Genomic DNA, 12077 nt, shown 5'->3' on the forward strand with positions numbered 1-12077 from the left:
ATGGAGTTTTGCTCTCGTTGCCTAGGCTGGAGTGCAATGGCATGATCTTGGCTCACTGCAACCTCAGGCTCCCAGGTTCAAGTGATTCACCTGCCTCAGCCTCCCGAGTAGCTGGAATTACAGGCGCCCACCACCACGCCCAGCTGATTTTCATATTTTTAGTAGAGATGGGGTTTCGCCATGTTGGCCAGGCTGGTCTGGAACTCCTGACCTCTGGTGATCCGCCCACCTCGGCCTCCCAAAGTGCTGGGATTACAAACGTGAGCCACTGCGCCCAGCCGATACTTCAACTTTTTAAGCTGAGGTTGATAAGACCTGAGAGATAACAGTGTAAACATAAAAATGCTTTTTTAAAAAATATTATTAATTATGAAATATGAAAACTTAAACCATCACCCAACCTGGTAGAAATGTGAATATCATAGTCATAATCCACTATCAGATTATGAAGATGGGTAATACTGTATAACCTCTGGGCAAATGTAGAAGGTTGGTTGCTTCATTTCATATCTAATTTAATTATGTGATATTTACCTATATTAAAATCAGGCACTTTAGAAAATAATTGAGAAGAGAAAACTTTCAAATAATTTCATAATAGAATTTAAATAGCTTTTACATTTGTAAGAATCTGGAAAGATTAAGTTATTTTTAACATCCCAGAACAAGAACGTCTAATCTCTATTATTAGTTTGATGACCGATAGCATCACTCACAATAAAGTTTTACAAACCCTTCTCAGAGCCTTTAATGGTACTGCCTTTTCAATAGGTAAATAGACATTTCAAACATATTAAGAATATGGATTCTTAATATTTTAACCCTTAATCTATTTAAAGAATTGGCATCTAAAGTGTTTTTTTGTTGTTGTTGTTTTTGGGTTTTTGTTTTTTGTTTTTGTTTTTTTTTTTGAGATGGAGTCTGGCTCTGTCGCCCAGACTAGGATGCTGTGGCACGATCTCAGCTCACTGCAACCTCCGCATTCCAGGTTCAAGCCATTCTCCTGCCTCAGCCTCCCGAGTAGCTGTGATTGCAGGCGCCCACCACCACACCTGGCTAATTTTTGTATATTTCAGTAGAAACAGGGTTTCCTCATGTTGACTAGGCTGGTCTCAAACTCCTGACCTCAGATGATCCGCCCGCCTCTGCCTCCCAAAATGCTGGGATTACAGGCATGAGCCACCGCACCCGGCCTAAAGGGCTGAAAGAAGTTCCTGCTATGCAGATTGAAAATTGACACAGTGGAACTTCTGTTAACACTCAGATCCTCAGATTTGAAGAAAGAGGAGGAGAAGGAGGAAATACATACAATAAGACTTAAGACAGATGGTGGCAGTAAAATAATCAAGTCATGCCATATAATCTTTAAGAAATTAGAATAGAGTGTCTGCTGAAATTAGCCTGCAAGGTATAGAGTGAGCTCATTTTTTACATGGATGTCCCCTTTTCTAGAAACTAAGTGATTAATACAAATAAGAGAATATCAAAGAAGGCATCATCTCAGGTAAATACCTATAACATGACCAAAGCAAAGCATTAGGTATGGCTTGGGATCTTATTGGCATATCCAACAAGATAAGATAGCAGGAATAGAGTGGGTGAGATGAAAGATCCACTCTACTAGATACACCAAGGCATATGACTGAGAGAGTAAGATGCTTTCAGGATGTGGACCAAGAAAGATTAAAGAATAGAAAGAAATAGAAAACAAAAACAAGAGTGACAGAGAACGAAGAACCAGATAAAAAGAAACTTCATACAGATGCCATCGAAGTGAAAATATTTTATAGGCTACTATTTAGCCAAGTATAACACTGGCTCCTTCTGTCTTAAATCTCTCTCCTAATGACAAATGAATATTTTCTATATTTTTAATTTAAAAAATTCTTGATAACAATCCATTATTTCTCCAGTTGTTAAAAAGATGACTGTTAATCAAAATGATGACCAAGATGAAGATCAAATTCCAGAATGAGGAAGTAAATTGCTTAAATGAGGTAATAAATGTAAACTGCTTAAAACAGTACAAGGCACATACAAATGTTCAATAATTGTCAGTAATTACTGCTTTTGCTATCATCATCCTCATTGCCATTGTCACGAAGTCAACTTCATCATCATCCTATCTTTCAAGGGCATTCTTAATCTTCCTCTTTTGTATCATTTGAAAGTTTCTACTCTGGTTTCAAAAAAAACATAGAAATGATCCAAAGGAGGCTTTTTCTTATTAATACTTTGATTCCAAGATTTAAAACAAAACACCCCATCTTGATCCGTATACTAAAACGTTTCAAAGTTTTAGTATTAATCTCAAACAAAATTAAACCATTTCACTCTTTTCAGATGGTCTCTTAAAGTCAAACATGTGTGCCATTCTGGCACTTGTTTTGTGTATAACCCTGGGGCTATTTCACAGTGTGACTCATGGGCAGTTAGTTATTCAACACCAACAGAAACCAACAATCATGCTTGCACACTGGTCTGCTTCCCAAGCTATACTCCAACAACAGTTTTACCTTCTAGGAGAAAGAGAAGCTTAGGTTAAATCTGCATCTCAACCAGGAAACTGATCATGCTTAAAAGTCTTCTGCATTGTTTATTCTTTGTTTCCAGCTGAAGGGCTACTAGGCAAAAATCCATAGAGAGACAGTAGGGATGTTTAGGCACGTTCTATCATTGACCACCCAGGGTTCTGTTACTAAAGAAAGTCCCCTTGTCACGGTGGAATAGAGCTGGAGAAAACATGTTGCCTTTCTAAAACAGGTGGTCCCCTCACACTGCTTCCCTTGAGGGTGTTTGGCTTTGAAGATACCCAAACAGAACATGCTGTCCCCAATCCTGAGGCCTGCACAGCCAAGGACTGAAAGGGGAGGGCTGGCAGATCTATCCTGATACAGATCCCAGAGGGAGCAAAGGGTCTTAGGCAGGCTTGTTAAACGGAAACCTCTCATGAACTAGTGAACAGATAGCAAAAATGATGTGTGGACATTTCCAAAGAAAGATCATGCAGTTCCTCAGGAAAATTGGAATAGTTAAAGTACCTTTTTTCTCTTGGTGGCTCCGATAAGCTGTAAGCTCTTTGCTCTACAAGACACAGAACAATAAAATGAAAACTAAGGCAGACAAACTGGCAGTCATATGTTAGTCTGAAATGCATACTCAACCATATTGTATCATTATACACACTACCAGCTAGAAAATAATGAGAAAATGAGTTATCTTATATAAGTAAGGCATTGCTCTGGATTTTTTTTTAATCACTTTCCATAATTTAAAGACGGTAGGGAGAAACATGGCCAAAATATGCCAACATTTAATGACTTCATGAACTAAGTTAGCATCAGCAAGGGACAGCAAACATTTTCAGAAGTGCAGAAAATTAGTTCTATCTTTTTGGATACTTTTCACTAGAGTCATCCCTATTCTTCATAACACTAATGCCCTAACATACAGAACCAATAAATAACTGCTTTTAAACAAAGCTCAAATGAAGTCTTGAAGGACAGCATAAGAAGAGTTAATTTTCATATAGCTGCAATGTCCTCATAAAATCCTAGCAGCAGCGAGTTCAGAGATGTGCTCTGTGGCTCATGGGAAAGGGAGGACCATTTTTTTCATTGGACTTGTGGAGGGGGCCAGAAGGGAGGTTCATGCAAGCAGCTTGGAGCCATCTTGTTTCCAGAGTTGAAATACTTACTACAGGGGTGGAGTAGAGACACTGATTTAGACAGTGAGAGAGCCTGAAGGAGGGGGCAGTCACTGTGGAGCACACCATCTACAGAGCAGGGACAAATCCTTCACTCTCACAATCCAGAACAGTGAAGAGGCATAACTGGGTTGCAAAGGGAAATGATACATAAGGAGGAAAACAAATACATATCCCCTGAAATGGGTAATATGAAATGTTGCACCTAATACTATCTTGTATGTAATAGGAAATCTACTTTGAAGAATTTGAAGCCTTTATTTTATAGCCATTATCAAGCATTCCTCAAATTAAGTCATAGGCAGAAATCACTATTCTTATGGTAAATAGGCTGAAGTACCAAGAGAATAAGCCACCAACTGTTCAAAATCCAATTAAATTCCATCCATCAGCTCACAACATTTTCAAAAGTATGTTTATGTCATTCCTCAAATTCTTAAATGCAGAACCCCTTTGTCCCCCTTGGTGAGACTAGTTATCATTTTAATATTGGCAATGTTCCTTTCTGCCTAAATCTACAATAGACCAAAGGGAATTATAAAACTAGATTTTGTTTTATGTATACAAACATCAAAAATAAAGTTGCCATCATAGTACTCTTGGCTCAAAAAAAAAAGACACATGAGAAATTACAGTAAGTAACTCTTTGGAAGTGACAAGGAAGACAGAACATCACAAATAATAATAAAAAGGATTGAAAGCATCCTAGGTTTGTATATCTGCATTACAGCTCTCATATGGGAGCTTCCCTCTGGGACATAAGGAGACTTGGACTCTGTTCAAATAGACCTGAAATTTTTTAGGACTATTCAAAACTCATCAAGAAAGGATTTATGGCAACACAAACCTCAATTTACTTTTGATTAATCCAAGCAGACTAAACAATGAAACATTAGAATATATCTTTGCATCAGGCAAGCTTTCACATTTGTGCTTTGATTACATAAACACAGATAAAATTATTCCTTCTTCATTAGTAGTTAATTTATTTTTCATAGTCCTATGGTATTGACTGACCTAAATGGTATCAATCCAAATGTTTGCAGCCATATAAGTCTATCCATTGGAATTTTCATATATTTAGTGAGTAGCCTCAACCTAAATTGCCTGGTTCTAACTGTTACCTTCTGGATAGTATCAAACTTCATTCAAGTAGGCTTGTCTTTAAAGATAAGGTTTCGTTTACTGAAAACAAAAGCAGTTGATATCAGCTTTTTATTCTAACTCATATGCAAAGGTTTCAGACTTGCATGTAAGGTAAAGACACCCTTCCTTGATCATTAAAGAATAAGTAAATTAGGGCTATTTTCCCTTGTGAACAATAAGTTTCCTCTTAATTGTGTGGTCAATAATTTCAAACTCTAGAGATATCTGACTTCATAGATCAAGGACCACAGATCTAAAGGCAAAGCCATAATTTGAAGCACAGAAAACTTAAACATGTTTTCCAAATAGTAACAATGTGAGGTTAATTCATCAGCTGGGACTATCAGTGAAAAGGTGTTGAGCTACTATTAAAAGTACACCAACCTAAACTAAGGCTGGGGAGACCTGGAGACCTAGAAAGAACCCATGAAGTAAAAAACTAAAATCCAGAACAAATTCAATCCATCTTCTTTATCCTGCCCTCTCAAGGTAGTTGTATCCTTTCTTTCTCTTGTAACTTTTCTTCATCTCCCCATCCAAAAATAAAAACTGACATGTATTATCAGTCTTGCTCTCTTCTTTTCTAACAGTACATCCCAGAAAAAGGAAAACAAAAATCATGGTAGCATTTCTTTTGTGTTTTATTTATCTTTTTCTCATATTCACTCAACAAATATTTATTGAACATCTAGCATGTATGTCATTATTCTAGGATAGCAGTTTCAAGCACCAAGATTATGTTTTCAGTATTGTTCTGCATGGCATAAAAATGCAAAATAACAATTTAATAAGCAAGAATAAGAAAAAAGAGAGGGAATAAAATAAATCCTATTTTAAATATTTTATCTTGAGAAAATATTTGAGTAGTACTTAACAGTACTTAAGTTCATCTCTTGCTTTCTGAATCTTTTAAGTCCCTTAAGGATAATAGACAATAAAGATATTCTCTAAGACATTGACAAAAATTTCATTATAATGCTTTGTATTATGCATTGGCATGAATACTTTCAAATATGCTTTTTAATATAATTATTACATATTAATTACAGAAAGTATGAAATAATTACATTTCAAAATGGGGGCAGGTGAAAATGGGAGGAGTGGCTTAGAGAGGATACAAGGGGAGCTCTAAGTTGTACATAATTTTTCCATTTATAGATCTGAATTCACTTGAAAATTCAAGATGCATATTTATGATTTGCACTCCTTTTTGTATGTATCCTATATTTCAATTAAAAGTTTATTGCCTAAAAGTTATATTTCTAATTGCCTACATTGCCACCAAAAAAATGTTGAGATATATTTAATCATGTTACAAATATGTTATTTCAACTCTCCAAAGTCCCTTTCTAAACAAAGAAAGAAGAAAATCCATTCTGCAACACTCTGGCTCTGAGGAGTTGGATTATGTTAGCAATGTATATACGAGACAAAAGTAATTTTTATAATTTACTCAGATAAAATCCTCTAAGGCCCTCATAATAATATAACTGGAATCAATTCTAATTTACACTATCCTTGAGGAAAACATTTTATTCAAAGAATAAAGTAACAGAGAGGTGTGCATGTATTTGTAATTTCATCAAAATCAAATCTGATCAAAATCAAATTTGGCTGTTATCCAATAAGAAAAGAATTTTGTCAGGCTTAGAAAAACCAGTTATGAAAACAGAACTGAAAATTCTTGTGTGCTGTTCTTGAATATTTTATGTACTTATACTAACAGAAAAATCTGTTCTGGAATAGAGTGTTTTCAAAGCCAAATGTTAAATGATGCTTACCTTCACTTGAACTGCATACTGTTAATTCACGCACCAAACGAGTTTTTCCTAAAGAAATTTTGGGTGATGAGCAAGAATAAGAACGTGAGCGAACTCCAGAAAGCAGTGATTCCTAAAAGAGATTATAATAAAGTTTTTAAAAATTTACACACGAGATCTGAAAATACATATTCACCACCTCAAATGTTACTAAATTTGCACCTTTGAAAAGAGATTCAACCTGAACATTTCTGATATGATCTCATTATGTGTTTCTGTTTTCCTCTCACAATTTTTAAAATGTTATTGCCATTTTAATACTTCAGCAACCTTCAGTTTGGGGAATATTTCCTGTATATACTATAGAATGCAACTATGATATCCTAGCCAACTTGGCTAAAAACGAAAACTTAAGACGAATGACTTTTTCTTTGTATATTCAACAATGAGTTTATTATTTTTACCTGAGGTGTCAGTTATTTTGTTATTTTACTGTAGCCCTCCAACAAAATTCTATATTAACTGAGATTTCTATATTTAAGGATTACTAGAGGATAGTGGAATAGCCACTTACAATTATAAGAGATTTTTAGACTTCCAAACCATGATTTAAGTTTATAATGTTAGCTGCAACGTTCAGGGAAAAATATATCCAGTTAATATACAAATCCTTCCAATCTGTACTCAATTTTTGATAGACCTTCCATCTAGCACTTTCTGGGGTGGATGTTTGGATATCACTAATTTATACATCCGTAATATTACTACTTTAAAATGACTTGCCGGTTTTGTTCCTGTTGTCCCAATTACTTATTATTCCTATTATTATATTGGCAACATACATGAAAATGCAAGATGGCAAGATCATTAAAACATAGTTTTCTTATATGTTCCAGAAAATTTAAGTGAATATGCAATAGAACTCCATTGAAGCCATTTATAGTACCCAACTTCTATCCTATAAAGCCCTTAGGACTGATCCTGCCCATGCATTTTTAAGATATCACTTAAGGTTAAGGCTAAAAGAAAATAATGCAAAACTCTTTACTAAAATTAAACCACCAGAAACTGACCTTCAGGAGCATTGGTCTCTTTTGTTTCCTCTAAGGAAAAACACATGGTTACCCTAACTTCATTAGTTTAGTTAAGGAGCCTGGAGGAAAGTCGAAAAATGGAAGCCTAACCTTGCTTCAAAGGGCCCCTGGGCTTTGGCTCCTATCTTATTAGGGAGCACCTACTGGGCCTAGACGTCAAGAAGGCCAACCCAAGTTGTCCTATAACCCTAAACAGTGAGCTGGCCACTAAGGGCCCTCTTCAAAGTCATGTATACGTGGTAACCATTTGTCATGACAATAGAACTTTGAAAATTGTCCAAAACTTTGGCAAAAAGTTATACTGGGTAATTACAGAGGCAAGGCAGATATATTTATGGTTCAGATTCTTCCTAAAAATGAGCAACATGAAACTGTTTCAAAAGACTGGATTATTTTTCATCCAAGTAATGATGAACTTTTCACAGTTCCACTCAACATGCAAAACTAAGAAGTATCTACATAACAGCCATACAAATTTCTCATTATCCAGAAATATCACATGACCTTCAGATGCAAAAGATTATGGCAGCTCTGCAGGTCTTAGAGCAGAGGGTAGAGGATGCAGGATCTGTGCTCAAAAGACCCAGAATTGAGTTCTGAGTCTATCACCAAGCTGGTGATACAAAGCTGGACAGAACTCCAACCTTTCCAGAATCTCATCTACTCAAAAAATAAAATTAAATAAAAGCACTACTTATGTAATAGGTGAGTTATGAGGCAATTATATATTTTGTACATACATAAAACATATTTTGTATATTGTAGGGCATGCTACAAAAATAAGGTATTATCCTAACAACCATATGTTAGAAAGAGAAGTTTGGCCATAGCACACATTGTTTTACAGTAATAAGTAAACTTAAGAAGAAAACAAGTAGAAAATAACAAATCAAACAGGGAAAAAAATATGTTCAAACGCAAAAGGGCTTTCTTACATTCAGAGGAATGTATTTAGTTTTTTAATAAATAAATAAGGAAATAAATAACAAAAAAACAAGCACATCTAAATTAAACTCCAATGTGAAATAGCCAACAAGATAAAACCTGGCTCCTATGGAAAAGGTGACAAAATTTGTGATATTCCGGATTAGTTCAAGCAGCCAGAAATGCTCAATAAATATCACTTCTACCTTATTAACATCATTTACCTCATCACCAGGGCCACACAATTATTTACGTGAGCAAAACAAGTTTGATCACTTAAACTCATTTAATACTATCAGTTTTTCTCCCTTTGCTTAAGAGATGATGGGAGAAATCATTGTAAAACGATAAAATTTTCCAAGTATGTGAAAGAAAGATGGTATGTACTCATGGTGAATTAATGAAAATGTAAATCAGCCATTTTGAGTAAAGATTATAAAAATTAAAACAGACTGGGAAAGATTAAAAAGACAGACTCAATCAGATATCACATGGGTCTCAAAAAAATAGTTCATATGTACGAATAAAATATAATATGTCTTTCAGATACAGATGGGTAAATGTAGACAACATATTCTCCACACTTGCAATATACCAAATTAATACCAATAAGAATACCTTTGTCTGTAGATTACTTGATAGAGGAAGGGATTCAGCCCTGGAGATATTAAAATCCGGTTCAGTGTTAGTCTCAAAAGAGTCCAATTCATCCCCACTAGGAATCCCAGTTCTTGAGGAGCTCTGAGACCCTGGAGTGTAACAGATGTGCGATGGCTCAGAATGCCCTTCCCCTTCACTGTCGGCATCCAAGGCATCAAGGCTAGAACTAAAGCACAAAGCCAGCAAGTAAGTAAAGAAGCAAGGAAGGACACAGAGCGTCATTGGTTTCTACTTCTCTGAATCCAGATTCTTTCACTGGGGCAGGGGGGGGTGCAATAGGTATTCATTTAATTTCCAACTAGTATTTAATTAGCCTTTTTCTCCTCCCTCCAAATCTCTTTTTAAACAAAATTTTATGTTACCCCAAATGAACATTCCTACCTAGCAAAAGCCATTTCTTTCTTTCATTTTCTTTCTTTTTTTTTGAGACAGTTTTGTTCTTGTTGCCTAGGCTGGAGTGCAGTGACACGATCTTGGTTCACTACAACCTCCGTCTCCCAGGCTCAAACAATGCTCCCACCTCAGCCTTCAGAGTAGCTGGGACTACAGGCGTGCGCCACCACGCCCGGCTAATTTTTGTGATTTTTGTGTTTTTTGCCATGTTGCCCAGGCTGGTCTCAAACTCCTGGGCTCAATGGATCCACCCACCTCAGTCTCCCAAAGTGCTGGGATTGCTGGAGTGAGCCGCCACGACTGGGGCAAAAGACATTTCAAATGCCTGAAGAAACAAAAGCTGGTTTGAGTTAGTACTAACATCACCACTTCTGTTTTGTAAATATAATTATTGATATCGCAAGTCCCAAATGGTAACCCATCAAATATTTTAAATGCTGGTGGAAACAGAGTCACTGGGCTGTTTGCAGGGAAGCTTCTGGGGGGGATTTGCATGTGACTAAGCTGCAGAAGTGTCATTCTCTCCCCTGTCCCTCAGCTGGGAAGCTCGGGAGGGCAGGGGCACACCAAGGAGAGATGTGTGAAGGTCCCACCCATCCGCCCCAGGGCCATGTCAAGACACAGTTCAGAAGTGAGTCGTGCAATGTCCCAAACATGTCATACTAAATGATCATTTTTAGAGGTTAAAAAAAGATGATTCCGAGGCTGGGTGCGGTGGCTCACGCCTGTAATCCCAACACTTTGGGAGGCCAAGGTGGGCGGATCACGAGGTCAGAGATCCAGACCATCCTGGCTAACATGGTGAAACCACATCTCTACTAAAAATACAAAAAATTAGCTGGCTGTTGTGGCAGGCACCTGTAATCCCAGCTACTTCGGATGCTGAGGCAGGAGAATGGCGTGAACCCAGGAGGCAGAGCTTGCAGTGAGCCAAGATCGCACCACTGCACTCCAGACTGGGTGACAGAGCAAGACTCCGTCTCAAAAAAAAAAAAAAAAAAAAAGATTCCTTAGAAAACTCTACCTTAGAACCAGGTAGTAATGCTGCTTGACAACAACTTTTTTCCTCATTTAACTTTAATAAACCGTGAAATTAAAAGGAAAGAATTTGACCTTCTACATCCCAGGTCTATTCAATAACATTACGTTTTAAACGATTCAAACTTGCAGGCCAACAGCTTTCCTGGGTGCATGTTAATGCACGAAGCATTTCAAATGTGTGTTTTGTGGTTTTTTTTTTTTTTTTTTGGTTGTTACAGTTCTGGAGTTATAATTTTAATAGCAAAACAATGAAACTGTCTTGATTTTGAAATACAAGAACCAGAAAACGAAACTTTGAATTAACCTGTTTAGGTTACTTTTTAAAAAAAAACCATAGGCTATTTATTTAATGGACACAGTAAGTTAACCGAATACATGGTATGAGTCCTGGTCTTATTCTACTATGGCTCTAATGCAAACACAGAGCAGTTTCTAACCTTTGAACCCTTTCACAGGCACTACTGGGTACCAGAAAACCCAGCAGTGAGAAGAAGCCCTGGCTGGCACCACCAAGGATTTCCAAAGCGGGGTTTTCTCCTTTGGGAACTCATTGAGGGCCAAGGTGAAGGCCTTGGCATTGAGAAGAAGAGCACACATTGAAAGTGGACTTCACACTTTACCTCAATTAAACACCCAAATATCATGGAGTCTATTCAACTGTTTCTCATAAAACACTGAAACTTCATGTTAAGAATATCTTCCTGGTAAATGCTGTTGCTTTAAATGCTCTGGTAAATGTATTATGCTGGTGCAAAAGTAATTGTGGTTTTTGAACTAATCTAATAATTACAGGTATTTCAAGTTGCTACATGGTTTCCTAGTACAACAATCTGAGACGGAAGGAGATTTCAAGGCGGGTTGAAGCTTGCCGATGTCTTGTACCTCAGCACTTGTCTTTCAACTTGTGATCTCTGTACTAGTGGAAAATAGTTCTTCAAATGATTGGCAGCCCGCAATAATATCCAATTTTAACACAAGCCTTTCCAGTTACAGACAGCATTTCATCCTCACTATGAATACATCCTAGAAGTATCAGTATTTTATTTTGCATACTATAAAACATTGTTTCTATTCATTCAAATGGGGCTACTACTTTTGTTAAGCTATTAACCTAAGATATTGGTGGCACAGGCAATATTCTTCAGGATAACCTCTAGGTTCTTGTTTTACGATATTATTTTTCTAATTCCCAGTAGTGGGATAAGAAATCAATTCATTAGGTTGTAACTAGAGTTTTTTAAAAATAATATAGAATAGAAAATATCAGAATATGTTGCACATATCATTTTATAAGACTTCACTTAAATTTTATGGGAGATAGGGGACGTTCATGGTGTGACATGCATTTCTTGC

At 36.6% G+C, this 12077-nt stretch overlaps 1 protein-coding gene across 4 annotated transcripts in view; it reads right to left on the bottom strand.

Annotated features, from left to right (window-relative positions):
- Positions 1-12077, bottom strand: part of ARHGEF28 (Rho guanine nucleotide exchange factor 28) — a 314786-nt gene that overhangs the window by 86009 nt on the left and 216700 nt on the right. For all 4 annotated transcript variants that reach the window (XM_031003474.3, XM_031003473.3, XM_031003475.3 and 1 more), the window contains 3 exons: positions 9249-9456; positions 6634-6745; positions 3042-3084 (listed from right to left, as the gene is read on the bottom strand). In XM_031003474.3, coding sequence (XP_030859334.3) covers positions 3042-3084; positions 6634-6745; positions 9249-9456 — 363 coding nt within the window. The remainder of the gene's footprint in view (positions 1-3041; positions 3085-6633; positions 6746-9248; positions 9457-12077) is intronic.

The sequence above is a fragment of the Gorilla gorilla genome, chromosome 19, assembly GCF_029281585.2.
Source record: "Gorilla gorilla gorilla isolate KB3781 chromosome 19, NHGRI_mGorGor1-v2.1_pri, whole genome shotgun sequence".
In the NCBI taxonomy this organism is placed as follows: Eukaryota; Metazoa; Chordata; class Mammalia; order Primates; family Hominidae; genus Gorilla; species Gorilla gorilla.